The 27,125-nt window shown below is 39.6% G+C and overlaps 3 protein-coding genes across 5 annotated transcripts in view; 2 read left to right on the top strand and 1 right to left on the bottom strand.

Moving 5' to 3' along the window:
• The first annotated feature begins 1,684 nt into the window (after positions 1-1,684).
• On the top strand, positions 1,685-13,549 carry ttc23 (tetratricopeptide repeat domain 23). Its single transcript, XM_034878814.1, has 13 exons — positions 1,685-1,866; positions 1,909-2,119; positions 2,338-2,506; positions 3,537-3,660; positions 3,979-4,135; positions 4,231-4,356; positions 8,768-8,939; positions 9,088-9,193; positions 10,079-10,206; positions 10,462-10,611; positions 12,289-12,371; positions 12,469-12,666; positions 13,261-13,549. The coding sequence occupies exons 2-12, from the start codon at positions 2,058-2,060 to the stop codon at positions 12,578-12,580; spliced, it is 1,389 nt and encodes a 462-aa protein (XP_034734705.1). The 5' UTR covers positions 1,685-1,866; positions 1,909-2,057; the 3' UTR covers positions 12,581-12,666; positions 13,261-13,549.
• A 227-nt stretch (positions 13,550-13,776) lies between these two features.
• synm (synemin, intermediate filament protein) lies at positions 13,777-22,398 on the bottom strand. The gene is made up of 4 exons (XM_034878800.1): positions 21,402-22,398; positions 20,079-20,203; positions 18,127-18,206; positions 13,777-17,447 (listed from the first exon to the last, which is right to left on the bottom strand). Exons 1-4 carry the CDS (start codon positions 22,197-22,199, stop codon positions 15,391-15,393), a joined length of 3,060 nt encoding a protein of 1,019 aa, XP_034734691.1. The 5' UTR covers positions 22,200-22,398; the 3' UTR covers positions 13,777-15,390.
• A 471-nt stretch (positions 22,399-22,869) lies between these two features.
• Positions 22,870-27,125, top strand: part of pgpep1l (pyroglutamyl-peptidase I like) — a 6,449-nt gene continuing 2,193 nt past the window's right edge. Inside the window, exons 1-6 of one of the 3 annotated variants that reach the window (XM_034878820.1) lie at positions 22,870-22,990; positions 23,068-23,120; positions 23,209-23,325; positions 23,928-24,154; positions 24,227-24,443; positions 26,866-26,978. In XM_034878820.1, coding sequence (XP_034734711.1) covers positions 22,960-22,990; positions 23,068-23,120; positions 23,209-23,325; positions 23,928-24,154; positions 24,227-24,401 — 603 coding nt within the window. In that variant the 5' untranslated portion in view covers positions 22,870-22,959 and the 3' untranslated portion in view covers positions 24,402-24,443; positions 26,866-26,978. Of the gene's footprint in view, positions 22,991-23,067; positions 23,121-23,208; positions 23,326-23,927; positions 24,155-24,226; positions 26,979-27,125 lie in introns of those variants that run through there. The other 2 variants (XM_034878821.1, XM_034878819.1) reach the window with 2 other exon arrangements.

Raw genomic sequence — 27,125 nt, 5'->3', positions numbered from 1 at the left:
CAAGGAGCCAGAAGAAGTTATCTTAGGCAGTCTTGCACACAAAATGTGCCCTGCCCTGAGTTTAAAAGTGGTGACAGTAAACATACTGCCAGCCCGATACAGAATAAATTCACCTAGAAAGCTCTCTCCGGAGACCAATTTCTCAAAGTAGCCACAGAGACGTTACTTGTTGTTTATTTGGCATGGCTTTTGGGCGCTGATGTAAGAAAGAATATTTTCACAAGGAAATGAACATTTCCTCTTCTCACTATTGACATATAGCATGTATGTATATAAAAGTACAGTATCCCATAATGTGGAACACAGATATTTCTTTATCTTTACTTTTAAATCCTAAACCTAACCTTTCAGATCTATAATCCTACAAAATTGCAAGCACGTTATAATTTGTCATATAATAAATAAGTAAATATAGGTGAAAGCATGTTGCTATGTAGAAGATGTAATCTTTTTATTTGCAGGAGATTTGGACAGACACAGAGCCCGTAACAAAAAATACCTTTTTTGGCAGGGTAGTTTCAGAGAACAACAACCAATTAGAAAACACCCCATCCCCCCGTTTAAACCTAATGAGCTATTAGTGGCTGACTTTGAACAATTTTAAGATTGGTGTTGTCACTATCATACAGTATATTGACCAATAAGAATACAGATAATGTGTTGTCCTAGATTCTATACCAGATGGTTTTGACTGACTGACAGGAATGCATGTCGTTTTTCTGTTCATGATGATGCTTTTGATTAAATGGCATCTTAAAATACTGGAAAATGACAGGAAAAATTACGTTCATGTTGAACTATTTTTCAGACTTGTGGCATGTGTAGGTGACAAAATTATGGTTAGCTAAAAATGAGAGAGGTCTGAGAAAATATTAAATAAATGGTTTGGATAGAACTAATAAAAGAATAACAGCCCTGGGAATAAATATGGCCAGCTCAATACTTTGAAGTGTGCATGCCCTTAGGAGATGCCAAAATCCCAACCATTATTTCTTATAAGATCCCAACAATATTATAATCCTCTCTTGAGCACTTGAACTGTTAAACCTACAGTATGTCTGGGACTGTTAATCGTGTGCTACTATAGTGGCACCTTGTGGAGAAATTAGAATACTACAATTAATATGTTAAAAACGTGTTAAAAGTTCTTACAATTGTACAATATTCTTTAAAAAATTCTAACTTCGGAGATATTTCTCTCCCGTTTAAGACTTTAGATTACATTGCAAGTAAACCTGGGGCAAATAATAAGATGATGAGCCCATGTTTTTTATATGCTGGAATCCTAGCTGTGTAGTAATTTGATTAACACAAGTGAATTAAGTCAAGTCACCTTTTTTAAACGTGTTTTTATTCTGGGCACAAATAACAAAGATGAAGGTTTGAAAAACAGAAAAAGACAGGTAGGTTAATGTTGTAGGCTAAATAATAGTCATGCCTTAACAGATGGAACAACACTAACAGGAGATATAAGGCTGTCAATCAAACTGATTTGAGCAAACCCACCTTGTCTTAAGAAAATGTCTCAGGCAAAACCATATACTCACACTTTAATGCCAAATAAATCTCTTTTTTGTATTTTAAAGAACAGCGCAGTTCTTGAATGCACCCCACTTCCTTCCGAGTGCGACCATAGACCGTTAATATATATACGGTCTATGAGTGCGACTCTATAGTGCGAATGTGCCAATGTACATCCAGGAAAGGCTTTTCTACGTTCTCCGTGGTTTTACAGTTATGGATACTCTAGCTAGCTAGCTAGCGTTAAGTCCCATTACGACAACCTATTAGCTGCACACTAGCTATCTGTAAGTGACGTGCTTCTAGTTTTAGAGTTGCATTTTAGGTACCATAGCGTAAGGTAAGGTAGCTAGTGTTTCGGCCAGGTTGCTTAAGAAGAAGCCTGAGCACAACCAACTGAAACAGCATCAGCAGACGCTAGCTAACTAGCTATTAGATTGTAGCTAGCCTAGTGTAACCACGGAAACATAAACGCGTATGGCGTGGTTGAAGTTACATCCACAAGCTGTCATTTATTGTTTGTAAAATTAAAGAAAATGGCTGATGAACTCGCAGTGACAAACACACGTCGCAGTACCTCTGAGTCTCCGTCGGCTGAGTAAGTGATTTATTCTTAGGTAGCAAACGTTACTAACATATGTATTTAACCCGTGGACAAGGTAACTTTACGCTAGCTAGCTAACTATGTTGATGTTACTAAACATTTTTTTTTCCAGGAGCCCGCTAGCAGTCCAGACGTTGCAAAGTATTTTCTTCAAATGTACATTCCCTTTTTTTAAAAATGTGTTGACATATCTGTTTTGACCAACCTTGCAGATCCCCTGAGAGCATGGGATGCACCAACAGGGACGTGGAGGCCCGTTCCTCAGCTGTGTTGAGTTCCTCACAAACGGGATATGCTAAAAAGGAATTAATGATGATGGCACCTAAAGAAAAGCTCAAACACTTTGACAGCCAGGCTCAAGCCTGTGAAGACATCCAAGAGGTAGGTGCAGTATGTGTTGCACTAACACATTCATATTACATTCTTTTTTTCAGTTAGTTGTGCACACAAGATATGCTTTCACAACTTTTCCAGGAAACGTTTTACAGGGCAGATATTTTTTAATCTATAACATATGTATACAAGCGGAATGCACGCCAAGGCTGCAACTAATAATTATTACTGACAACATCCTGGCATCCTAGTTTAGAGTCTTATCCTGGTTTGGATCGTATTTGTGACATGCTGTTTACATGGAACACAAGAGACCTGATTACCCAGTCCTTAATACATATTCATAACAGCATCTGTGTTTCTGATTATCTGCGTGAAGGTGTGTTTTGATTCTCCAGCATCTCAGCCACTACTTTCTATACCAGCAGAGTATCCAGGTTTCTCAGTTATCTGAGTAGCCTACTCTAGGTAGGATATCCATATTTCTCGAAACCCATTATAAGGTCTTACATTATCCGGTTTCTGGAACCAGGATAAGATATTTACATGAGCAACATGTAACCGAATACTCCAAAAGACCCATCTAGGATACTTACGTGCATATAAAGGCACTTAATTGATGAGTCTTGAATACATTTTCAACAAATTGATTATGTCTGTGAAATGTCAGAGAATAGTAAAAAAATGTCCATCACAATTTCCAATAGTCAAAAATGATTTCTTCAGGTAGCTTGTTTTATCTGTCCAACAAGGGGAAAACAAGTAAATCCTCAAACCCAAGAAGCTGAAACCAGTGAATGCTTGCTATTTCTACTTGATAAATGACTTAAGCTATCAATTGTAATCAAATTAGTAGCTGATTTATTTCATGTTGTTTTGTTAATCCTCACATTGGAGATAAAGCTATTGTCTCAAGTTTGAACATGTTTTCGCTAAGCTTGACACCTGGGCAGGTGAATGATTGAAATGAGTTTCTAAATGTGAATCGAATCTGCAACACATACGTATTATTGATGTGTGTGAACGCCACAGTGGGCAATCAAGATAACACTGACAGTTGTTTACTGTATTTGCTCAGTTTGATGCTTGCATTCAGGACCTGGTGCGTTGTGTGGCTCTGACTAGGCTGGTGCATGGGGATGGACATCTGAAACTAGCCCAGGCACATGCCAGACTGGCTAAAGCATATTTTCAGTACAAAGGTAATTAAAAAAAGAAATAAAATACTTTTTAACTGCATATTTTGAAATCCATATGGCAGTCTTTGAGTGATGCACCTATAATAATATAATAAATAAACAATAAAAAGTGTAAGATCAATCCATTTAGCTGCCCGTGCTTTATAGTGATTGGCTACAACAGTTATCATGTTGTCATGTGGTTTTTACTTTGCTCTCTGCCCCAATAATGGCCATCTAGGGAAATTATTAATTGAAGATACGGTTTAGATGATGGTCAGATTTTTACAGTTAGCACACTGTTTAATTTACACTCTTGGTGATTGTTTTTTGTCGCCTTAGGCTGGGGACTGCAGGCCCAGGAGCACTCGGCTCTGGCCAGACAGCTGCTGCCTTTCTGCCCCTCCATCTCCTCCTGCAGAGGTGAAAATCTTGAGGTTCTCATGTGTCTATTGAACGTACACCTCACACATGGAGGCGCTTCACTGCTTACAGACAAATATCCTTGATATATTTTGCAATAATGTATGGGTTTGAACAGGAACTGAAATCCACTAAAATAACAAGCTGTACAATTCCTTGACTCTTTTCAACTCTTAAGGAGGCTGAATCCTCTTTTCTGGAGGCAGAACATGTTCTTGAGGAGCTTCATCAACATGGTGGCATCAACCAGGAGGAGAAGATGAAGACTGCCCTGGAAATCTCCACTGGTCTATCCAGGTTCAGTAGTGAAAAAACAATGTTTTTAGCAGCAGCAGTACATAGCAAATAGATTGCCAAAATCGAAAAGTGAGAAATATGTAAATATTTGTAGCCTATAGTAATAGCAGCTGACCCAAATAAGTTTTCTTACTATTGCTGATTAAAAGGTGTCAGTTCTTTCTAGAGGAGATTCAGTGTGTAGCCTGGACAATTTTACATTTTAAGCTATTGTTATGATAACTAAATAATATTTGTTTTTCTCAAATTACTTCTTTCAAAATCAGTAGGCTTCCTCGCATTTAAGTTTGGCCACAAGATGGCAGTATATTCTTACAAATTCACATAAAATCTAACCCTAACCCTACCTTTCACATGTTTCTTTTCTGAGTGGAGGGTTTTTTGTTAACTTGGTTATGCCAGTAAAAACACCATTATTTCATGTTCTCTTGCAAACAACAGCTTAACAAATCAGGATTTCCCCCTGTGGTTGTCCAGTCCACTCAGAAGTCGGCGTGGGTGTGCTGTATTGATGCTTACAGACTTGCTGGGTGGGGTTTCTGCATGTCCACTCATACAGTCACTGCTCAAGCAGAGACACAGATGGAAAAGAGGCTTTTCTAAAGAAATTTAAAGGCATTTCTCCCTTTTCTCCATATGTGTTTGTTTGCATATGTTTGCATTTTCTCTCTGGCTTTGACTCCCTCCTTAATTATAAACTCCCCTCACCACACACATCAGTAAGTAATTGCCTTTACAGTCTGGTCCTTGAGATATTCTAAAGCTCTTCTCTGTCAAGTGTCAACTGTTTATGTCACACCGAGAACCATTTCCATATTATTGATTTGTGGTGGTATTGACAACAGAGGTTCCAAGGGCAGTACTACATGCTCAGGAAAAGATTATAGACTTAGTGGATCATGGTGGAGACACCAAGCACAGACATCAAGTGTAGGGTAGTCAGATAGTCTATTAAGGGAACTGTGTGGCCTGGCAACATAAAAATAGAAGCAGCTTCTCATAGTTTAGATCACTGTGTGTAAAATTAGAAGCAAAACAAGGAAATAAAGTATAGTCTTACCTGGGTTGAGATCATCCCACTAATGTATTCATGTTAATTTCGATCCTGTTAATCCTTGGATGTGAAATGTATAATTTCCACATATATGAGTTTTGTGAAAACAAAAAACATACAGGCCAGTCTACATCAAAACATTTGACAACCTCATAATGTTTGTGTTACAAAGCTGACCTATATTGTCACAATTTGGATTAGTTCTTCATTTTTGGGGCATTTTAGGCCTTAATTTTCAACATCACAGCTTAGACTTGAAAGGGGAGAGAGAGGGGGAATGACATGCAGCAAAGGGCCACAGCTCAGAGTTGAACCTGCGGCCGCTGCGTCGAGGACTAAGCCCCTTTATATGGGCGCGCTCCACCAGGTGAAAAAAACAGCCTCCTTTGGATCAGTTCTTTAAATGTTTTTCTTAGTTTTAGTGAGGAAACATTTCCAGCATTATAAATGAGTATTAAACAAAGGGTACCCCATCTTACATGTAATCTAAGATAAATAAACATAGGACCCAATGTTTTAAAAATCCCGTTTCTAGGTAAATACAAGTAACACTCCTGCAGCTCGACAGTCAAGACGCCTTATCAGCAGCAGAGGTGAGCTACACTGATAGGTATTTGTAAGTGATGCCATCTTGGTCTGTTTCAGAGAGTCAGAGTTTGTTGACATGATGTGTGTAATTGAAAAAATGTGCAGACTCTGGCCGGTGTGTAAGCTTGCTAAATCGCTTTTTGTTAGGCGATGACTAAGTATTTGGCATGCTTCTACAGCTCTGTCAGTGAGCACTGTTGTGATGGAGGGGAAAGTTCCCACCAAAACCTTTAACAATAAGTTCTCTTATAGATCCTGGTCCAAAAATTCTGCCCGGTTTTATATTCCCACTCAAGGTGTTGTCATGACCCAGCTCAAAGTTATCACAAAAACAAGGGAAAACACACGTAATTAGAGATTACATTCCTGATGATCAGCCAGATGGATATTTATTTGTTCTCATATTCTCAGACTTGGCCATGGCTGCTAAAATCATTAATTTTCTTCACTTTTTTATAACTGTTGCTGTCATAAATCTACATCTTAGTTGACAGATTTTATTTAATTAAAACATTTTAGAATGTATTTCACAACTTTCCTCCTGTAGAATGATGAATTAATGGAAACTCTTCCACAATCTCTCCTCCCTTAATTATCACATTTATGTATCATATTAATTGAAAAAAAAAAATACATTGTATTCACCAACATTGTGCAAATATTCTCTTGAGTTTGTGCTGCTGAGGTAATCTATGTCCCTGTTCACTTATCCTTATTGTATATGTAGGCTATTGACTGGACATAACATAAACACACAGCAGGGCAACTGTTGGCCAAAGTCCAGAGGTATTTTAATGCTTGAGATCCAGTGTCTGCTCGTATTCCTTTCCTAAAAGGTAGCTCTTATTCCAGATGTAAAATGGTCTCTGATTAGTTGGGTGAAATAAAACCGGCAGGGATTTAGTCGTAAATGGCCATGATTGAGAGTCACTACCCATAGACTGAACAGGTAGTTTAGTGTTCTTCTCCTTAGTCTTTGACCCACATCCACCTGAGGCACAATAAAAAAGCCCCATCAATCACAATGCCATCACTTTAAAGCACCGCACAGATTTGCTGAAGCGAGATGTTGTGTTTCTGCCCCTCTGTTTTCAATTTGGCTTGGCCTTACTGTATCGTTTTCTGAGTGAAAGCCCAGAGCAAACTTGCGTCAACTATGTTCTGGAAACGTTTACAAAAGAGGGCTATGTGGCTTGCTTGGCAACGCATCTACAAATCCTTAATTATATTAATTCCCTGCCCTGTGGACTCTTAGTAGATTTCAGTGGGATGTGGCATATTACCATCCTGCCAGGAAGTGCGTATGGATGCAGAGTGAATGAGAGGATAGAGGGGTATTGTCTGTTTGTCCATGCAGGCAGAATGGCAGGACTTGAGCCATGCTGGAATGTAGCTCTGCTTCAGCCATGCCCTAAAAGGACCTGAAGTCCTGCCTCATGACCACTTATGAGCATGGCACCCTACTATCCATCACGGTATGTTAGGAAAATCTTGGATTTATGAGAAAATTCAAAATAATAAACAAGCAGTGTTTTTGTAACCTGTACTGCTGACATTTAATCATTGAGCAATGAATACCCAGATTCATATGGTCCTGGGATGGGAGCATGACATAATACTATTAAGCTTAGACTTAAGGTCCCAAAACACAGGCTGTCCCTGCTAAAGTATACTGTATTTACTGGAAGCCACGTTGGATAAAACCTTAAATCAAACACACAGCGTTCTGTAGGTAAATTAATAGTCATTCAGATAACAACATGCAACTATGCTCTGCATTGTGTTGATGTGAGAAGGGGATTCCTGTTCTGCTGTATGACAGACAACAATGTAGATATAGAGTGTATAGTAATGAGTGGTGCGCCTTCTGAGAAAGACCACCCCCTTATCTGGACAGCTGAATTCAGTTGAGAGTCTAGTAGATGGTTTGGCGCTTTTTAGCAGAGGATCCTGATGGGATCCGGAGTCCTTGGAGTGTTTTTTTGCAGCCATTGTCTCAACCCCTCTCCCCACCCTCCCACCCTGTTGCTCTGTAGAAGCCTAAGCAACCTCATAGTACAGTATGAAAGGAATTGACTGTCTTTTAAAAGAGTAAAGATCAACTGTTGTGTGCATGAGAAAAACATGAAGTCTACGCACTTGGTATCAACAACACATGTACAGATGGGTGAAAAATTGTTACAAATGTAGAACTCTAAGCTAAATATTCATCCTTGCTATGGTGGTTTCTACTGACACGGCAAGGACCCTGCAGTAGTTATTCATCAGAGCCCTAGAGGCTGTGGTTAAAGTGAGGGGGTTAGGGGCAGTGTAACCTGCAGTCCCAGAGGAGACAGTTGGCGACTCATGAAAGGATGCAACCAAAAACAATTAAAAGGGCAATGTGCAAGCTTTGCCTATTATAGTCTGCACTACAACTGCAAACATCAGCCACCACTCTTTATGGTCTGGGTTTGGCTAGAGACCAAGGAGTTACTTCTGTAATGTAAAACAGGTTCATAGTATCTGAAGTAGCAGGCTTATGGGTATATACTGTACTCTATTAATACTGTAAATCAAGAGTCTTATATACCATTTGTGTTGCAGTGTGCTACTTAAATATACTCAAGCAGAATAAACCAAGGAATGCAGACAAACTACTTGAAGTGTACACTCTGATCATTACTCTGCATTGATTCCTTATATAGTGGGCCAAACTGGTTGCTGTCTTTGTGTTTGTCTTTCCGTTTCTTACAGTCTCTCCATTTGTCTGTCCTTTCTGCTCTTTAGGGTCTATAGGAGACAGAACAGACCAGAGGAGGCCTTAAGCCAGTGTGAGAAGTCTCTGCAACGGCTGAAGGACTGTGGTAAACCAGAGAAGACCTCTTCAGTCTATAGGGACATGGCAGCCATTGAACAGGACAAAGGTCATTTGGACCAAGCCATAGAGCATCTCTCCAAGGCAAGGGGCATATCACTCACACTGCACAATGTACTGTTTATAAACCCCTTGAGGGCTTCTTGAGACGGTGCCAGACTTTGTTGTTAGGTAAAGTCCTCTTAGTTTGTGATATGTCATCTGTCTTATTTCACGTGGGTGTTTCTGCTAGGCTCATGCCATTGCTATGAGTCACAGCCCAGAGGCACTAGAGGGGGCTCAGATCTCCCACAGCCTGGCCCTCATCCTTTCCGCTGCAGCAGAACCCCATCACAATGGTGAGTTTATTCAGTCACAGGCTAGGCCTGAGAGATATGCAATAAGGGTTAATTAGGGTTGGAATCTCCTATTGTTTTTTTTATTGAAATCCTTTGAAATTGAGCTGTGGAAACCCGAATTATAGTAGTATCTTTGAAGACATTCAACTTCAGTCTTGTCAGTATGATTCACCCATGCCAACTAATTCAAGGCAAATGTATGCTCCATGGTAGCTATGAAAACTAAGTAAATGAGGTGGAAAGTAACAAAATACATCTACTCACGTTACTGTATTAAGTAGTTTTGTTGTGTATTTTGTATTCAAGTAGTTTTAAAAATCGGTAATTTAAAATGTACTTGATTACGTTTATGAGCAAAGTTATATGTATTTTGCTACATTACAAATCCCATCTGTTACTGAGTAAAAAACAACAACTTTGACTTATGAAAACCAAAAGGAAGAAAAAATTGCACATGGAACCACTACAGTGACAAATCAGCATCTAGGCTGCCTACCTGGGGCCAAGTCTTTCTGTAGGAGATTAGGAACGAGATGGAGGTGGAGTAGAAAGGGTAGCTGACCCCTTGTCCTATTTTCACTACATGGGATATCCCCCCGCCCCGTTTTACAGTTGTTGTTTTTTAAATGTAACTAAGTAACTTTTAATTAAAGTACATTTCAAATGAATTACTTATTACTTTTACTTGAGAAATTTCTCAGATAGGTAATTTCACTTGTGTATTTCATCAATGTATTGGTACTTTTACTTTAGTACAATATTTTAGTACTTTTTACACCTCTGTGTATACCATAATACATTGATTCAGCAGCAGTATACCATGTTTAAGCAATAGCAGTATTAGTTAACATGCGTCATGTGTGTGTTTCCCCCATGCTGGTGTAGACTCTGCAGGTCACTACTTTGAGCAGAGTCTGAGTGCATACAAAAACTCTGTAGGTCCACAGGATCCGGCTTTTCTCACGGTCCAGGATGATTTCTGTCGTTTCCTCCTCCTAAGTGGCCACAAAGAGGTTACACACACACACACACACACACACACACACACACACACACACACACACACACACACACACTTACAAAATATACACACCTGTAAGAACAGTGAGACAATGCCACTACAGTGATTCCTTCCAGACATAGAGTATCTTCATCTTATTTTTGCTCCATGGAAACACCCTCAGAGTTGGTGATTGTCATTTATTCCAACTGCTTACCCACTACTGAAGGCAAAACAAGATTTACCTATTTTCAATGTATCATTGCAGAGATGTGTGGAAATCCAGAAAGCTTCTCTCGCTACAAAGAATTCTACTTTTGGTGACCTGAGTGCAGAGGTAGCAGACACCCTTCAGCTGATAGGAAGTATGGAGATGAGTGAGGGCAGGGTGAAGCAGGCCCACAGGACCATGACAAAGGTAATAACAAGTTACAGAACACAAGCAGGAATACTAATGTTTGTCTTGGATACAGTCTGTAAATACGTATCATAAAATGCTGGACAGAGTAGAACATGACAGTCCCCGCCAAAGTATTTAGGAGGGTTTAATAAAAGGCCACGGGTCACCGGGTGTGTCCATATACACCATTGAGAGCCCAGTTGAGAATATACACACAAAGAGTCCCTGACATATTGAGATGATCTATTTCTGCCATCCTCCCTAAAGCTCAGTGCTATCAGAGTTGCATACTAATCTGGGAAGGGTGCAGTGTGCAGAGCTGTCCTCCCTGGAGTAAAATATCACAGAGTGACTTTGTGTTTCCTCAGTCTGGACGTAGCCCGACAGATGGAAAACACAACTTTGGAAGGAGAATGGCAGTGTATTAATTGCTGTCAATTAAAGGGACACTGACCCCAATTAGTGAGGCATGCCATTATGTTCTTTGAAACAAAAGTGACATTCCTATGTCTTTCAGCACACATGCATTACATAAATAGCAGCCCTTTATGTATTTTCCTCCTCTATAGCTGTTATCCTTTTACTTATTTCTTTATGTAATCAGTGTTTTTGTTTAACACATATAGTATGACTGCACATTGTCGAATGAGGTCTGTTCTGCCGCCCAACACACATACTAAAATACACGAGTATACAGGGGTTTCTTTATACTAGTAGTGACGTGCCTGTAAGTAAAGTAGCCCGGTTGCTATGTTGTTTGTTATGACAGCTAAGGGCAGAGGGGGTCCAAGTCCCCCTCTGAACTGACAGGGTACATCAGGGCACACTCACTCTACAGCACGTCCCACTAGTAACCTTTCTGAAGTACCCTGACACAGAGAAGATATGTCAGGATTTTTTTTCCTGTCAGCTCGACACCATCTGCTCTCTGATTGAGAAACTTTGTTTTTCCAAAGGAAACATGGCTCATACAGTAGATACAGAACATAGGATCTACTAAGAAAACATAGAGAACAATGGCACACACAGACTTGCCACTTTCCACCTTCTTCTGTAGTGTTGCTGAAAAAGAAAGCCTTCCATTACATCAACCTTAGCAACAGTGAAAACATCCAGGACGCCAAATGGAACTGTTCCAGATTACAGAGCGTTGTACTTTCCCTGGTGCAGAGGGAAACCTTTTGCTCCCTTTCTCAGCTTTTAACAAAGTCCTCCACATCTTATTTATGGCGTTTGCACAAATGAGCAGACGCGCTTTTATCATGTCTATTGTGTAACTTTAGATGTGTGCAAGCTGTATTATCATAAACGTGTTTTTGATAAAAAGTTTAGACTTGTGTGTCATATAGTTTAGAAGTCTTTGCTCATTTCTCTGATTTGATTTGACCAAACTAAATGTAGAGTGGAAAATGACTCAGGCTGCATCTTAAATATATTATATTAACTACCTTAGATACCTGGGTTGTTGATTTGCTTGTAATAAATCCAGCAGATTCCCCCTTGTTGACCTGACACTCAGAGTGGTCAGCACAGGTGTTATCTAAACCTAGGTTTGGATCAGTGGTTATTTTGGGATGTTTAGTGCTTTCACATGTTGCTAGGAAGTGTTAATTCCCCTTTGAGTATAAGTTGCAACTCTCATCTTCCACAGAGCACTACTTCTGCTGTTATTTATTTTGACATTTTAAATTTTAGTGCCTGGAGATCCAGAGTATGTTGTACGGTCCTCGACACAAGATGACAAAAGCTACACAAAAAGCTGTGGACATGCTGGCACGGTAAATCTGCTGAACTAATTAAACCTTACTTTATATTATATGACAGTTGATTTTCCTGGTGATAAAATCAGTAATGTATGTAATGTATGTTTCGCAGGGCACCAGTGGTAGCCGAGAGACAACAGAGGCAAGGTTTAAGGAAAACGAAACATCACACACTTTCACTACCATCCAGTAGCAATGATGGAAACTCAATGTCTGACTCTTAAAATGTTTTTGAAGTACAATAATCTTGCAGATGTGTACCAAGAAATACTGATATGTGTTTTTTTAAGAAGTTTGTCTGTTTGTTAGATTTGTTTGGGAATTTGACAGTAAAATCTAAAACTCAGATTTAAATCTGGTTAAGATAGCAGGCAAAATTATGGGAACACCTGCAACTCTCAACCCACAGGTGCTTTTGATCAGGCAACAATCAGGCGGGCTAAGGCCATTCTGTCTGATAACTCTCATGTTTTGTTTTCACAGTTTGAGCTGTTGAACTCAGGAAAGAGGTACAGGGTTCCTCTGTGTAAATATAACAGGTATAAGCACTCATCTGTTCCTCTCGCAGTTAAGCTCATTAATGAGCAGCGATGAACGTATGCCTATGAATTCTTTAATGTATATCTGTGATTTTGATGGATGAAAAGGATGAATGAAATTGTTTTTAATTGTTTTTTGGTTTTCTGAAGGTTGGCTTTTATCTTATTTTAGTATAGAAAATGGTAAATCTGCAATTTGCACAGCCCTTTGAGTAGCCCATATGTTGACTGTACATTTGTCTTTTGTTTTTAACCTTGTGCTTGTCGTTGCGCCTGTAACTTTTGCAGCAAAGTAAGTTCCTCATTGTCCAAAAGGAATTTCTCCTTAAAGATATCCTTAAAGACTATTAAAGATACATTGACTTTAAAACAAGCAGCTACCATTGCTGAAAATTGGCCTCAATTGCACTAGTCATGTCCACTAGCATTACATGTATGTGTCACTTTGTACATTATTTGTTATAAGTTCACTTTGAAGAAATACTCACACTCAGAAAACATACCAACAATAGGTTTTAATTGTGTTAAGATATGAATCAGTTTCCAATAAGGGTGGGACCTTTTTTTTAAACAGCAATAATGCCATTTGTTCAATAAAAATCATTATGTCAATAAAAGAAATGGTGTTGGACTATCTTATCAACACTTATTGAACATTTGACTCATAAAATATTCTTTTTACATCAATATGTTTTTGTATGCTGATGTACACATTTGTTTTTATGATATCAAATGGCACATGGCATCCAGATTACACCGTGTACACAAATATTCAGGAACCTACACAATATTTCTTATTAAGATACATTTAAATGCACTGATATAATAGTTTGCTGCATTTTGCAGATAAGAATGTATGAAAATATGCTGTATCTGGGCACTTAAATGCAACAAGACTTTTTTTAAATTGAGGTTTCGTTTAGTAGATTTTCAAAAATGAACATATTTATAAGAACATGGCATTCATGATAAACATGTTTTTATTAATCGATAATGCCAAGGAGCCAATCTCTGAAGACATTACTTATTAGTTACATAGTGTAAATTTTGCAACCACTTTGACAAAATGTGCAATACACGTAACCAAACTGTAATCATAGTGGACCATTCCGACTGTGCAACGTGTACACAACACAACAAACCCTAAATAACAGTCAGTGCCACTAAGCTGATGATCCAAAAATAGTCACGGCCATGGACGCACTCATGTTTGAGAACAAATGTGAATCCTTCAAGCTAACACTGTGATGACCAACAACTGTCTACAAGCAACAATTATCCAGAAAAGACATACTATACATCAAAACTAGATTATCTTTACCAACGCTATCACTGAATCCTTCGTAATCCTTCTTCTTGTTTTCTTTCTTTCATCTTACTGTTTGCTTTTCACATCGACAACCCCCTTTTGGTGCTAAGTGCTGTAATTTGAATACTCAGCTTCTTACTCACATGTTCAGATTATAATGTTCACTGTAAGGAAGTTAGAAATGTATGGTAACCTGGCTTTGGTTGTACACTAGGCAATTCTTTTTTTCTAATTAATCAAAGTGTCTTACATGGCATTAGTTAGTTTGTGAGTAAAGTCAAATAATCTGATAATAACCCAGTATTGTGTACTACCTAATCACTTTTAAGTGTTACGTTTACCTGCCCTACACCTTAATTTTGGCATTCAACACTTGCAAACTTTCTTAAGACCAATTGCCATCTTTTTTCCACTCCCACTTCACCTTCCTCAAATATGAGCTTCACTAAAATCTGCACACATCACTGACTAATGTTTTAAATAAACTCCTGTGTTCGCAATGCAGTATGTACTAAAGCCATTTCATTTGGCAGCGATGCCCAAGTCTAAATAAAAATAAAAGCCCCAATCTGCAAACCGTTCACAGAACCTCATAACTCTTAACTGTCAGATGTTGGCTTGCAATATATTCAACAACATGGCAGACACATGATGTGATGGGGTGTTTAAGATGAATATTGCATGCAGGTTAGTACAAATATAGAGAACTCTAGAGGGAATAAACAAACTTCTTTAAAGATGAACTGCAATATGTGAAAAACTTAACACATGCAGTGTAGCACTCTATCCGTTTTCACCAGCATGGAAATTTGCTACAAAATCTAGATGTTACTTAAACTAGCCCATATTAAGTTGGGCCCTCAGTATTTCTAATAGTAGAACTGCCAAAATGAATACATTAAAATATGTGTTTAATCTAGTAATTTTAACTAAATAACTAAATTTTGCTTGAATCATGTAAGGTACACCACATTTTAGGTGACACACTCTTAAGTAGGTACAGTAAAAGAGGGCACCAAAGTTCATTACATATATGATGTTTTACTGCAAAGCTTTTAGCGTTATTAAAGTGTCAAACTGTGTTAATGTCGTGTGTGTGGACTGCTGCGTCAGAACAACCTCTGTTATGTGCTCTTTAACAAGTAAGCAAGCACTCAGTTTACAATATTTCTGACCAAAATCTTTCTTAATCTGTCGGGCTTTCAAGGTAAACGGTTGCAACTCTTTTCTCTTGAGGAACATTCACTGGGGTTTCCAAGATGTGAGATTGAAGCTCTTGCTCTGATGCCTCAGCATGGCTGCCCTCTACGTCCATCTGCAAGGTGACAGACTTTTCTGATGGCCCCAGTTTTACGTGTTTCTCTGTGATTTCAAACACTCCTTCATCAGTGAGGCCTTCAAACTCGTCACCGTACGCAGTATCCTCTTCTTTGGTGACTCTGAAGCTGTATCCCCCTCCTGCCCCACCTTGGAAGACTTTCTCCAGTCCTAGGTTAGATGATCTGAGCGATGCCATGATCTGCTCTTCTGATAGTTCATCTGCTGCTTCCAGCAGCCCAGAGTCTTCCAGACTTTGAGAGACGTTCATCTCTGCAACTATAGTCATGGTGCCGTTGTCACTTGTGTGTTGCATTTTTTTGACATTGACGGCCATATTCTGTGAATCTTCACTACCCAATTTTGTGAGGAAAGCCAACTCCTCCCTCAGTGGACCCGACACTGAGCTTTGTAGCTTCTCTAGAGCTCCCTTCAGCTGCTCTTTGGGCTCTAAAGAGTCCTCTCTCAGGAACTCGAGCATTGACTCCTGCACTATAGGGGAGACGCAAACCTCTTCTTCGATGATGCACTCTGGGAAACTCTCCTTTACTAACGAGTGATCCCCTGACCTAAACTTGTATTCGTCGCTTTCCTCTACAATCACTCTTTTCGAGAGAAGACCTTCATCTTGATAGTATCTCTCATCTGACAGGTCATCTACGATACCATAATGGCCATATGAGGTGATTCCACCACCCTCCTCGGGTTCAGAAAGATTATCATCTGGAGTGGAAACAAAATACTCGTCCGGCTCTTGGTCATGGGAGAAATATGACAATTCACTCTCTCTTGAAACCTCTTGAACTCGTACAGATCCACCCTTGCAATCATCTGTATCTGTCATGGAGGTTTTCATGGCATCAGCGTCACTCATATTCTTTAGCTCCTCAATTTGGAAATAAGTTGAGGAGGGCTCATAAAAACTAGATCTGGACTTCTGCTCAACATCAAGTTCCTCATCACTGTAAGACTCCGCCGGTTCCTCAGTGATTTCCACATTGACTGACTTATTTTTAAAGTTCTCGCTTTCCTGCAGGCCACTTAGCAGGGTCTTGATCATGCTTCCTGTTGCTGTGTCCTCGATGTCTTCCAGTGACACCTTCTTAACCCCTTGACTCAGTAGTTCATCCAGTGCAGAGTCTTCTGAAAAATCCATCTCTTCCTCCACTTTGGACTCCAACACAATATGCGTCTTAGTTGTTCCATCCTCCTGCTCAGTTTTCTCCACATGATACTTTACCTGCGATTCTCCCGAGGGGCAAACCTTAGCTCCCAAACCTGCTGGTCTCATCGCTTTCTCAATGAAATCCTCTACAGACACAGAGTCTAACATCTTTTGCTCACATGGGACCAACGTGTGCTCTGTTTTCTCTTTTTCTTTGAACTCCTTTCCATAAACATTATCATTCTCTTTTTCCTCTGATGCTTGCTTTTTGCTTTCAGTCTCAGTTTTCCTGCTCAGGCTCATCATTATTGGTGACACCACTCTTACTGGTCTAGTCCCAGTAGTGGAGGACTCAATGTGACTGACTTGGTTCTCTACCTCAGAGACCGGTTGGATTTTAACAATTTTCTCATCTGCTTCTGTTTTCTGTACATGTTGTCTTATTTGGTATTCACTCTGGCCTGTTTGTTTATCTTTGGCAGTGGCGGTGGTGGTGGTGGTGGAGGTGGTGGTGGCAGGGGTAGAGGCGGAAGCCTGAGCTTTTGAGAATGAGATCATGTCCCTTCTGGATGTGGGACTCTGATGCCGAGCTCTCCCTGCAACTGAAATAGGAATGATCCTAGAGGGACTTATGGACCCATAGGGAGGCACAGGGGATCTTCTCAGGTTTGAAGTCAGCGGTGTGTACCTGATATCCATATGTTTTCTGGTGGTTAGGGTGGAAGCTCTTGGAGTGTAGGGCTGGGCAGGCAACCTTATATCTGGGGCAGAGAATTAATAAGCATGAATATTCAAGTAGATAATTAAAGGAATAGTTTGATATTTTGGGGAATTAGCTTATTCGCTTTCTTCGCAAGAGATGAAAAGATCGATACCACTCACATCTGGATGATTGGTATCGATCTTCTCATCTAACTCTTGGCAAGAAGGCAAATGAGCATATTTTATCATATCAAAATTTCAGACTATTTCATTCAGACTAGTTTTACAATGTACTCTTGTGATCAACATGTAACAGCACTTCACTCAGGAACACTCTTGTCACAGATTTAACCAACAAATGCAAATACAGTTATGCTTGAACTAGCCAAGCAGCATGCTAAGTTGAAACAGGGAGCACCATGCAGAAAGAAAAAGAGTAAGCCAAAAGAAAGACATTGAAAGTTTTAAACATTTTAAACTGTGAGTCATGTTAGGACTCTGAGCAAAGAAGGTTGAGGCTGCGGTGGTGGAGGCAAAAGGTTGCCAGTACCAGCTGTGAGTGAAGCAGGGACCAGGGAGGAGGGAGTCATATTTAAAAGGACCGCCTTAACCTTAATGTGAGAATGGCTGTGATTGGTGTGTGTCCAATAGGAATGATAATTCAATCGGTGGGCGTATGACTTCCGTGTCCTGCATGAACTAATGCTAAGCTTAATAAAATAATTTCAAACACAGTACCTATTATTCTTTCTCTTTGATGTTGAGTTCCCCTCCTATGACCATCTTGCAGATCTGCTCTCTCACCTTCCAGAAGAGCCCTAAACAAACAGGGGACAAAATATATTATTATAAGGGCAAATAAGTCAATATTAATCACTGTTTATCCTCCTATTTCAACATAATTATTTTTATCATATTTAGAAAAGAAAGAGCAAAGACAAATACCTCACAACACGGTGAACATTATTCAGCTCTGCCATCTCAACCCCCTCAAACTAAACGCAACAGGCTTACAAGATGGTTAAACCTAGGACCTGTCCATATAGGGTGGTAATAATCAAAACGTAACAAGCCACTGTCATGTAATAAAAACTTTGTAATATTTAGCTTTAGCAGCTCACCTTTCCTTGGCCATGATTCAACAAACATACAACAGCAACCAAACGTGCCTCAAAAAGGAACGACCTCTCTGGAGACTTCCTTCGCAAAGACTGACCTAAAAATAAAGGTTCCGCAGGGCGATCCACGCTTACCCGCGACTCTCAAAGCAAAAGCTGACTCGTGACACACAATAACACATGCCGCTGCCATGTCTCTGGGAAAACATTCTGTCTATTCCAGAAAATCATAACAAACCAGAGGTGCCAGTAGACAGTGTGCCATATAGAGACATGGTGGAGTACATAGTCTTCTAAAGAACTTCCTGGGAATTGGCTTAATACAGTTTAAGTATCCCTCAAAAACTTGCAACTGTCCTGGGATATGAGGTAGGAGGTTATGATGTTACAAAGATAGCTGAAAAGAACACAGGATATTGCACCTTCAAACATGACAATACAGTATAAATATGAATTGCTTTCTAAATAACTTTGAGTAAAGATAGTCTGGTAGAATGTGACCTTGTGTGATCTGCCTATGTAAAGACTAGACATGCCATGTTATTATTACAGGATATGAAATGCCAGATATAATTAACACATACAGTATATTAGCACAATACAAATACTTAAAATAAACCACAGAGAAAATTAAAAAAACTTTGTTACTGATTTTAGTTTATCTAAATGAAGTTCAGGTGACCTAGTAGCAAGACCAGCAGGAGGTAATAGCCGGATTTCTTTTTGTGTTGTTCAATGAAATCACTTTTTAAGCGTGGCTTCAGGCAGTGGGGGGGCTGGTTTGAACAATAATCTTGTTTTAAAAGCATATTTTCACTGAAAAGCGAGGACCTACTGTATATAAATTTTAGCTGACATCTTCATTCACAAAAAGCAACAACATTCAGTACACAAAAGTGTACCGACTGTATCATTATATGTGCTCATACTTATATTTCATCACCATTGTGAGGTCATACTTGTCGAACCAGAGCAACAATTATATAACCTATGGCTGCACAATCATGGCCAAAATGATAGTCACGATTATTTTGATCAAAATTGAGATTACGATTAATTATCACGATTATTTTAACCAAAACAAACTTTATTGTCACATAGGCTATTTATAACTGCTTTCACATTCATATTGTGCTACATTCCTCTTATGTTGAAGTTGTATATTGTACATACATACAGCTGCAACACATGTAAAAGAGAATGATCTGAAATAAATATTAAAAAAATGTATCTCTAAGAAGACTCCTTCATTTGTTTTTAACAGTAACTGATTAAAAGAGCTAAGGAGAGGGGGGAGAGCGATGCACGTATTTGCTACTTACAGCGAGACAGCGGACTCATTATGAATGGGTCCAGCACGGGGTCAGCAGAGTTGCACACATTGTGTGTATGAAATATCTGTATCGTCACTGCGCTGCATTTTTATGAACTATGGTATTCTGGCCATAGGCCGTCTCTCGCCCAGGTCCAGCAGGCTTCGTCTTACACGCATTTACTTAACGGACTGAAGTTAGTTGCATTAAAAAAAATCTGTTTGGATTGGACAGCTGACAAATTAAATAAACTCATCACCTGTATGCAGCCACCTCATTGCCCAGATTCATCTTAACCTGGAGAAGGTGCTGATGCTCTCGCATCTTCTCTGCAATAGCATCAGCCATCACATTCCTGTCGTTCTCCAGCTTCTGGATGATCATCTGGAGGGGAAAAAAGCAACAAACAAAAAAAGGTTTTCACTTTGCACACAGTTTAATTTAAACAGTCTGCAATATGTCCATTGGGTATTACATTTATTTATTGTTTATCCCTGCAGTTTAACTGAACATACTGTAATAATTTGTGTTAACCACCAAAGTGACCACATTTTATGTCACTGCAGCCCATAGTGTTGTTTACTTTGCAAATTTGTGTTTTTTTCCTGTTTTGAATCCCCTCCTCTTATCTTTGTTGACTCTGAATGCTGAAAGATGGCCACTTGTCTAAACCAAGTCTGATCCCACTAACAGACTGCACTAATTGTGTGGACCACTTAATCCTGACCCTGACTGCTTCTGTCCTGGCCCTGACTGCATGCATGAGCCTGTTCCAGTAACATCTGACATCCTTCGACATATGTCATGCTTAATTCTAAATGTTACTGTAAGTGTGAGACATGTATTATTGTGAACATCCCTATGCATCCCTATTGTGGACATCCCTACAGTGTAGTCATTAGTAACTGACTGACCTGCTTCGGGCTCCATCTTTAGGAGGCTAATACGGATTTGTCAGTCTGACAGCTAATTGGTTTAAGTGGCTGGTGTACTCCAGCAGCTATAAAGTACTGGAGAGGTAGAATAATTTTAGTTACTCAAGCTAATCAATCCTTTTACACTGAGGTCAAATGTTACACGCAAGAGACAGTTAAGGGAACGCAAACATGTCAGGCCCCGCGTTATGATGCATGGCAAGATGTAGGCTTATTGGTGGTGGGGAGAGTTGCATTCAGAACCCATTTCATTTCAGAACCAACATCTATTGCATGTGTATGCTTTTACAACAGGGTCATGTATATTCCTGTTAGAAATGTCAGCCTAGATTGGGATGAGGATATAACAATCATTTAGTTTAATCATTTGTAGCAGCCTCTGACAGCTGCATCAGTGCCTTTAAGTAGAGTGGGTGTGGCAGGGACAAGAGGGAGTAGCCCCCCCCCCCCTCTCATGGCCTATACTGTGACAACAGGGATATTCTTCTGCCTGGATATTTTTAAATAGTGTATCCTATTTACAATGTGTAGTTTGGGACTAATAAATTAAAATGTACATCTCCTTATATCTGGCTTCCCTTCAGTCACTATGAAATATAAATCTGGGCTGTCCTACTCTAATTGGCCTATAATGGACTTTTCCTCACCTGATATTGGCTGAAGTCCACCCGATATGTCTCCTGCATGTGCATCAGCTGTTCTTCAAGACGGAATTGAATCTGACCTTGTTTTTCCGCTTCTGCGCGTAATTTGTCCAACTCTGAGGCATACATCATCTTCTCCCTCTGCAGATCACTCAACCTCGCCTGGTCCGCTTTAATCGACTGCTCCATCTCTTCCACCTTCAGTTGGTACATTTCAAAGGTCTCGAGCCATCCTTCGGACAGACCACGGGCATACTCTTGCACCTCTTCCATGCTGGCCGCCGGAGGCCCGCGATAAGTTTGCGTGATGATGGGTACCATCCGGGAATCCACCTGGCGCCGGAGATGCTCCTTTTCTCGTCTGTGCGCATCATCTAAGCGTTTACACTCGTTCTCTAGTTGAAGTAAACGCTGCTGGAGTTCACCGTTGGTCTTGTGAGCGCTGTGAAGCTCCTTCTCGTAGCTCTTTAGCTCGCCATTGATGTCCCTGCACACTCCCGTCTGCTCGCTGCACAGAGATTGGACCATCTGCAACTCCCGCCATAGCTTCTCCCTCTCCATCTCCGCCTGGGACTTTTCAAACGACAGCTGCTCCACCATTCTCCTCAGATCCCGCATCTCACCCTTGTACTTCGGGTCCCATTCCGCCGTTTTCGCTTGTCTGAGTTTATTTATTTCAGTAATAAGATGCGCATTTTCCTTCTCCAGCTGCTTGGTTCTGGAAAGATACTGGACAAGTCTGCCGTTGAGCTCCTGCAGATGGTGTTTCTCGCTTTCAAAAGTTCTCTTGAAAGGCAACATAGTGGCATCTAATTAGAAAAAAAAAGTGAGTTTAAAAAATGTCCTGCCTGTATATTAGCTATACTCTAGGAGACAGGGTGTCCCGGTGTCATTCGCGTGTGTGCGTCTGCTGGGACGACTGGGATGGAATTTGCGATCAGAGCCCTTTGACAAGCGCAGCAGGAGGAGGGCGGCTCCTGCCTCACAGGATCGCCCCAAGCGCGGCCCTTGCAGATGTGATGCTGCGTTTAAGTGCTGTCTGAAATATTATCCCCCCAATATCACAGTGAAAGCAACTGTAAGACTTTTAAATATAAAACTTAAGCTAGATTCTGTAAATGCAGTAAAATTTAATTTAAAATGAGGAAAAAAACTAAGTGCATAATTATACAAATTCAATTAAAACGTGTATGGACACGATTGTCTTGTAGGCTAAATAATGATAATTATAGCCAATTAAAAAGTATAAAAGTAAACATGAGTAAATTGTTTTGTTTGTTTAAATCTCGTGAAAATGTTTGGTCTTTTTATTATGCTAATTAAATGTGTGACTTGTTTTAGACCTTTTAGACCTGTAAATTGGATGTCAGAATTTCCCGGAGGAACCTGAACGAATCACTTCTACATGGGTTTTTTAGCTGTTATTGTCCGGGGAACAGCTCCTCCAAGCGGACAAAAGGGGAGCTGCGGGTGCTAAAATAAGCCTTGTTGTTTTTCTGTGTCCAGATATGAAGTGCGTAACAAATATCCTTCCTAGTGACTGTTTCATCTTGACAGCGTAATGAACAGACGCGAAGTCGTGGTGGTTACAGGTAAAGTAGGAAGTGTTTGCTCATACACAAACTCTTCAAACTTGCGTTCATTACATTTGGAATACCGTCTTTATTAGGCTTTGGACCTTTTCGACAGTTCTTAGTGAACCCCAGCTGGAAAGCAGCCCAGGTAATGGGGAACACAAAATATGGGTCAGTTTTACATTCCTATTGTGAGATATAAAGACTTCAACATGTCTAATATTTCTTTATTGAAGGGCTTGAAGTTGGTCGGATTTGGAGAGCTGACTGATATTTTCATCAGGGAGGTGCCAGTGAGTTATGTTAAAACTCAGCAAATAATTGCTGAGATTTGGCAAACTCTTCACCCAAAGGTAAAAATATAGTCTTGGCAAGTAAAGACCAGGGCCAGATCCATTTGATTTCTAGAAATACTGAGGTAAAAAGTCCCTCTCACATGTGAGCAGATATCAAAAATAGTGTAAATTATGTACATAATATGTATTATGTATGTCAATTTGTTTAAAGTTTTTTTGTATATATAAAAATCAAATTCAAGATAATTGAAAATATATATAGGTGTATTTAATTAATTATTTAATTTAATTATCTTGAATTTTATTTATTGAAAAAAGAATATATATTTATTTTCAATTATCTTGAATTTTATTTTATTTTTTTACATCCCTTATCCCCTATTCGCCTAAAACCAGCCTCCTTTGGCAATAGTCCTCCAAAACAATTCAAACTTGAACTAGAATCAAACTCAAACCCTAAATACCAACCACCTGTAAGCGGTTGCACAAAGAAATTACAAGATACTTAACAGGAAACCTACAGAGTTAATGCCTCAGTATCCTGAATGGTATCCATGACCCTGGTGGAGATACTAAATGTTGAAACACAATTAAAAGCTGATTATGGTATGAGAAGGTGAATGTATCACTTTACTCTTAATTATTTGTGCGTGTCCCAGTTGGTTGTACATCTGGGCGTAGCCAGAGGTTCCAGTGTCGTCTTTTTGGAGCAAACGGGAAAGAACAGTGGCTACCGAGACAAAGATGTGTGTGGCTTCTGTCCTGAAAGTCAGTGCTGTGTGGAGAGAGGACCAGAGAAACTGGACTCAGTCGTTAACATGAGGGCTGTCGCGAAAGAGTTCAAACAAGCAGGGACGGATGTCCTTTATTCAAGAGATGCTGGCAGGTAGGCAGCTGTTCCTGCCATGTTGATAACAGACACTCAACAGTATAATAATATGTGTTCTGTCATCCTCAGGTACCTGTGTGATTTTGCGTATTATTTCTCATTGTATCACGGTCAGAGGAGAGCAGCCCTCATCCATGTACCGTCATCTGGCAGCTTAACTGCAGCTGACAGACTGGTACCTCTGCTGCAGAGCCTCATTCTCACCATGCTGGACCAGCTTGAGGACCCTTCAGAAACCGCATGAGGAGATGATGACAGAGGACTCCAAGCCAGCTGTCACAGCAAGGTAGATCTTCTATTGAAGACATTTCACAAGACACAAAGAGATCACTGGTGATGCTGTGGATTAGTGGAGGGCCTGTGGCCTTGGAGGGAATTAAAAAAAGAACCAACAGCAGAAGTTCTCATTCATTTATTATTCAAAATTTCAGAGGGAAATAAAGAAAATACAAGAATTGTTCAGATACACATTTGGAGATGTCATGTGAAAAATACACCATCTCAGTTATAGGTGTGAAAAAACTTTGAGGCCTCAGATACAGAGCTTGAAAAACAAACTAGTCTAGTGAAGGTTTTTGATTATTTCTTTCCACCAATCAGGTCATGAACAGCGATTTTTGTGAAAGTATTCTTATAAAACAATAGCAGTAAACCAAGGCCCCCTCAGAAGGTATAGGAATGCAAATCATAAAAACAGAGGCATGATAATGATAAACCTCAAACTTATTATTGCAGTGTGAATGCACTGATGCATCCTCCATAAACCTGAGGTTTGCATGAAGAACATTCAGAAGATGGAAAATGATGAAGATGACTAAGTTGAATGCTTTTTTTTTAGTTAGTTACTGTATATTTACGCTGAAATCTGGTTATGCAAAAAAGCAACTAGTGTGAAGCTGTAAACGTAGGCCTATGATCTTTTCTAATCATGTCGTTTACCATGTCTACCCGTAATCTACGCAACATCCCTGTCCTAAACATCCACGTGTTTATTTAAATGCTGTAGTTGTGACAGGTTTGTGATCTAATAGTAACTAGTAATTCACCTCACGACAGGTCAATGTAATGTCTACTCCCAAAACTGAAAAGTTTGTATCTTATTACATGCATCCAAACAGAAAAAAAACATAAATGCACAGATATGTAAAGTAACTACACAAGCTGTTTGCTTGTCAGTGGTAATTTCTGTACCAATGTGACATTCAGCAGTAATCAACCAAAAACAGTTGTTCATTCTTTGATTCTCTTATATTCTGCACAGATAAAAAGCTTAAGAGGAAAATTGAGCACCCAGATTTCACATTAGAAGTTACCCAGTGGCCTATTCATTAATCCATTTTTTTTTTTATTGCTTTTGAGTATTAATTTCAACATGAATTTTCAAATAGGTGTTCGCATCCAGCTCAGAAGACCTTGCACTGAGCCGGCACTCTCCAAGTAGCCGCTGTGAGTAGAAGAATGGAAGTTTTTCTGAGAAGATCGACTGAGGTGACGGTTTTAACCAGCAGCATTGGTGTGTGTAGCAGTACAAATAGGTCGTGTTGAGTTTACTTCCAAATGATCAAAAAGACAGCAAAAGGTGACAGTTAGCTATCCCTAGGGCATAAACGTCATGGCATTCAGCAGATAGACTTGGACAGAGAAAGAGATGGCGTTCACGTAAACAATCAGTTTACAGGGTAAAAAAAAATAAGCCAACATTGAATGATTGTGAATGGCATCTGGATTTTTGGGTTGTGCTGTAACATTGCAGCATTACAGGCTACAGGTAAACAGCAAATACTATTTTTCTTGGAGGTCAATAAAACATTTTTTTCCCTTTTTAAATATTCCCCAGGATAACTGTTCAGACTTCTATATAAATGCATTTTAAATGAGAAAATGAAGGTTTAGTTTTTTGAGGATTTAAGGTTGTGACAATATGTTGGGAGTCAGCGGAGATGGGATATCTGATGTTGATGTTGAGCCCCAGTCTCTGGTCTTGACTCCAGACTTCTACTGCATCTCGCCACACTGTATCCAGTCAAATTGAAGTGTAGGTTGACATAATTACCTAATATTTTCTCACCTAAATACCCAACAACAATGTAAACCGATTCTGCAGAGAACGTAAGCCCGCTGTCCCGAAGTCCTGTCCTTTGTATTATCAGAGGTATAAACTTACTTTTCAATCAATCATTGGGCTGTACTTACAACAGATATTCCAACTCCTTTGTGAGGTTAATCTAGATCCCTGTGGGTTTTATCCAGATGACGTTTCTATACAAACCTATGAGAGAGTAAGGTGTATTTGTTTTCGATAGGCATACATATATTTTAAAAGCGTGAGGTAGATATATTCTGAAAAGAAAGAAAAAAAAACTTTTTAAGCCCCCCCCCAGTCATGACACCAAAGAAAATACATACAAAAAAATCCAACTTTATACTGAATCATGGGGCATTTATACAGTGATTTAAACTGATGTCACAAAAGGAAAATAAATAAATAACACTCCTACAGAAAATAAAATAAAAAAAAACTTCAAAGAGAGGAGGGGGGGGGGGGGGGGGGGGGGGGAGTGAATCACCAGGCAACATTTCCAAAAGATGAGGAGAAATCCTTCAAACACTTTCACTATTTAACCTCCATTTTAAGACCTTTTTCCATTCATGACATTGAAAAGTGTCCCCTTCCCTGGACTTTAACCCATCCTTTATTTGGTTTTCAGAAGCAGTGATTATGAAGACAAACAATGAGAACTGTTATCACTTTGAAGAAGTAACATTAGCAGAAGTGGCGTTACATTGTGCATGAGTGTTGAAGAAATAAAAAAAAATAAAACAAGAAATCCGATTTGAATGGTATACAATACAGCCCAATTAGCCCTATAGATTCGAGAAGAGGCAAGCAATGGATGGGTTAAAATACCAGATCTGGTATAATGTAAATATCTCGTACACTGACTTCAAAAAGGGGGGGGGAGAGGAA

The sequence above is a fragment of the Etheostoma cragini genome, chromosome 8, assembly GCF_013103735.1.
Source record: "Etheostoma cragini isolate CJK2018 chromosome 8, CSU_Ecrag_1.0, whole genome shotgun sequence".
NCBI classification, from domain to species: Eukaryota; Metazoa; Chordata; class Actinopteri; order Perciformes; family Percidae; genus Etheostoma; species Etheostoma cragini.
This window is presented reverse-complemented; position numbering and strand designations above follow the sequence as displayed.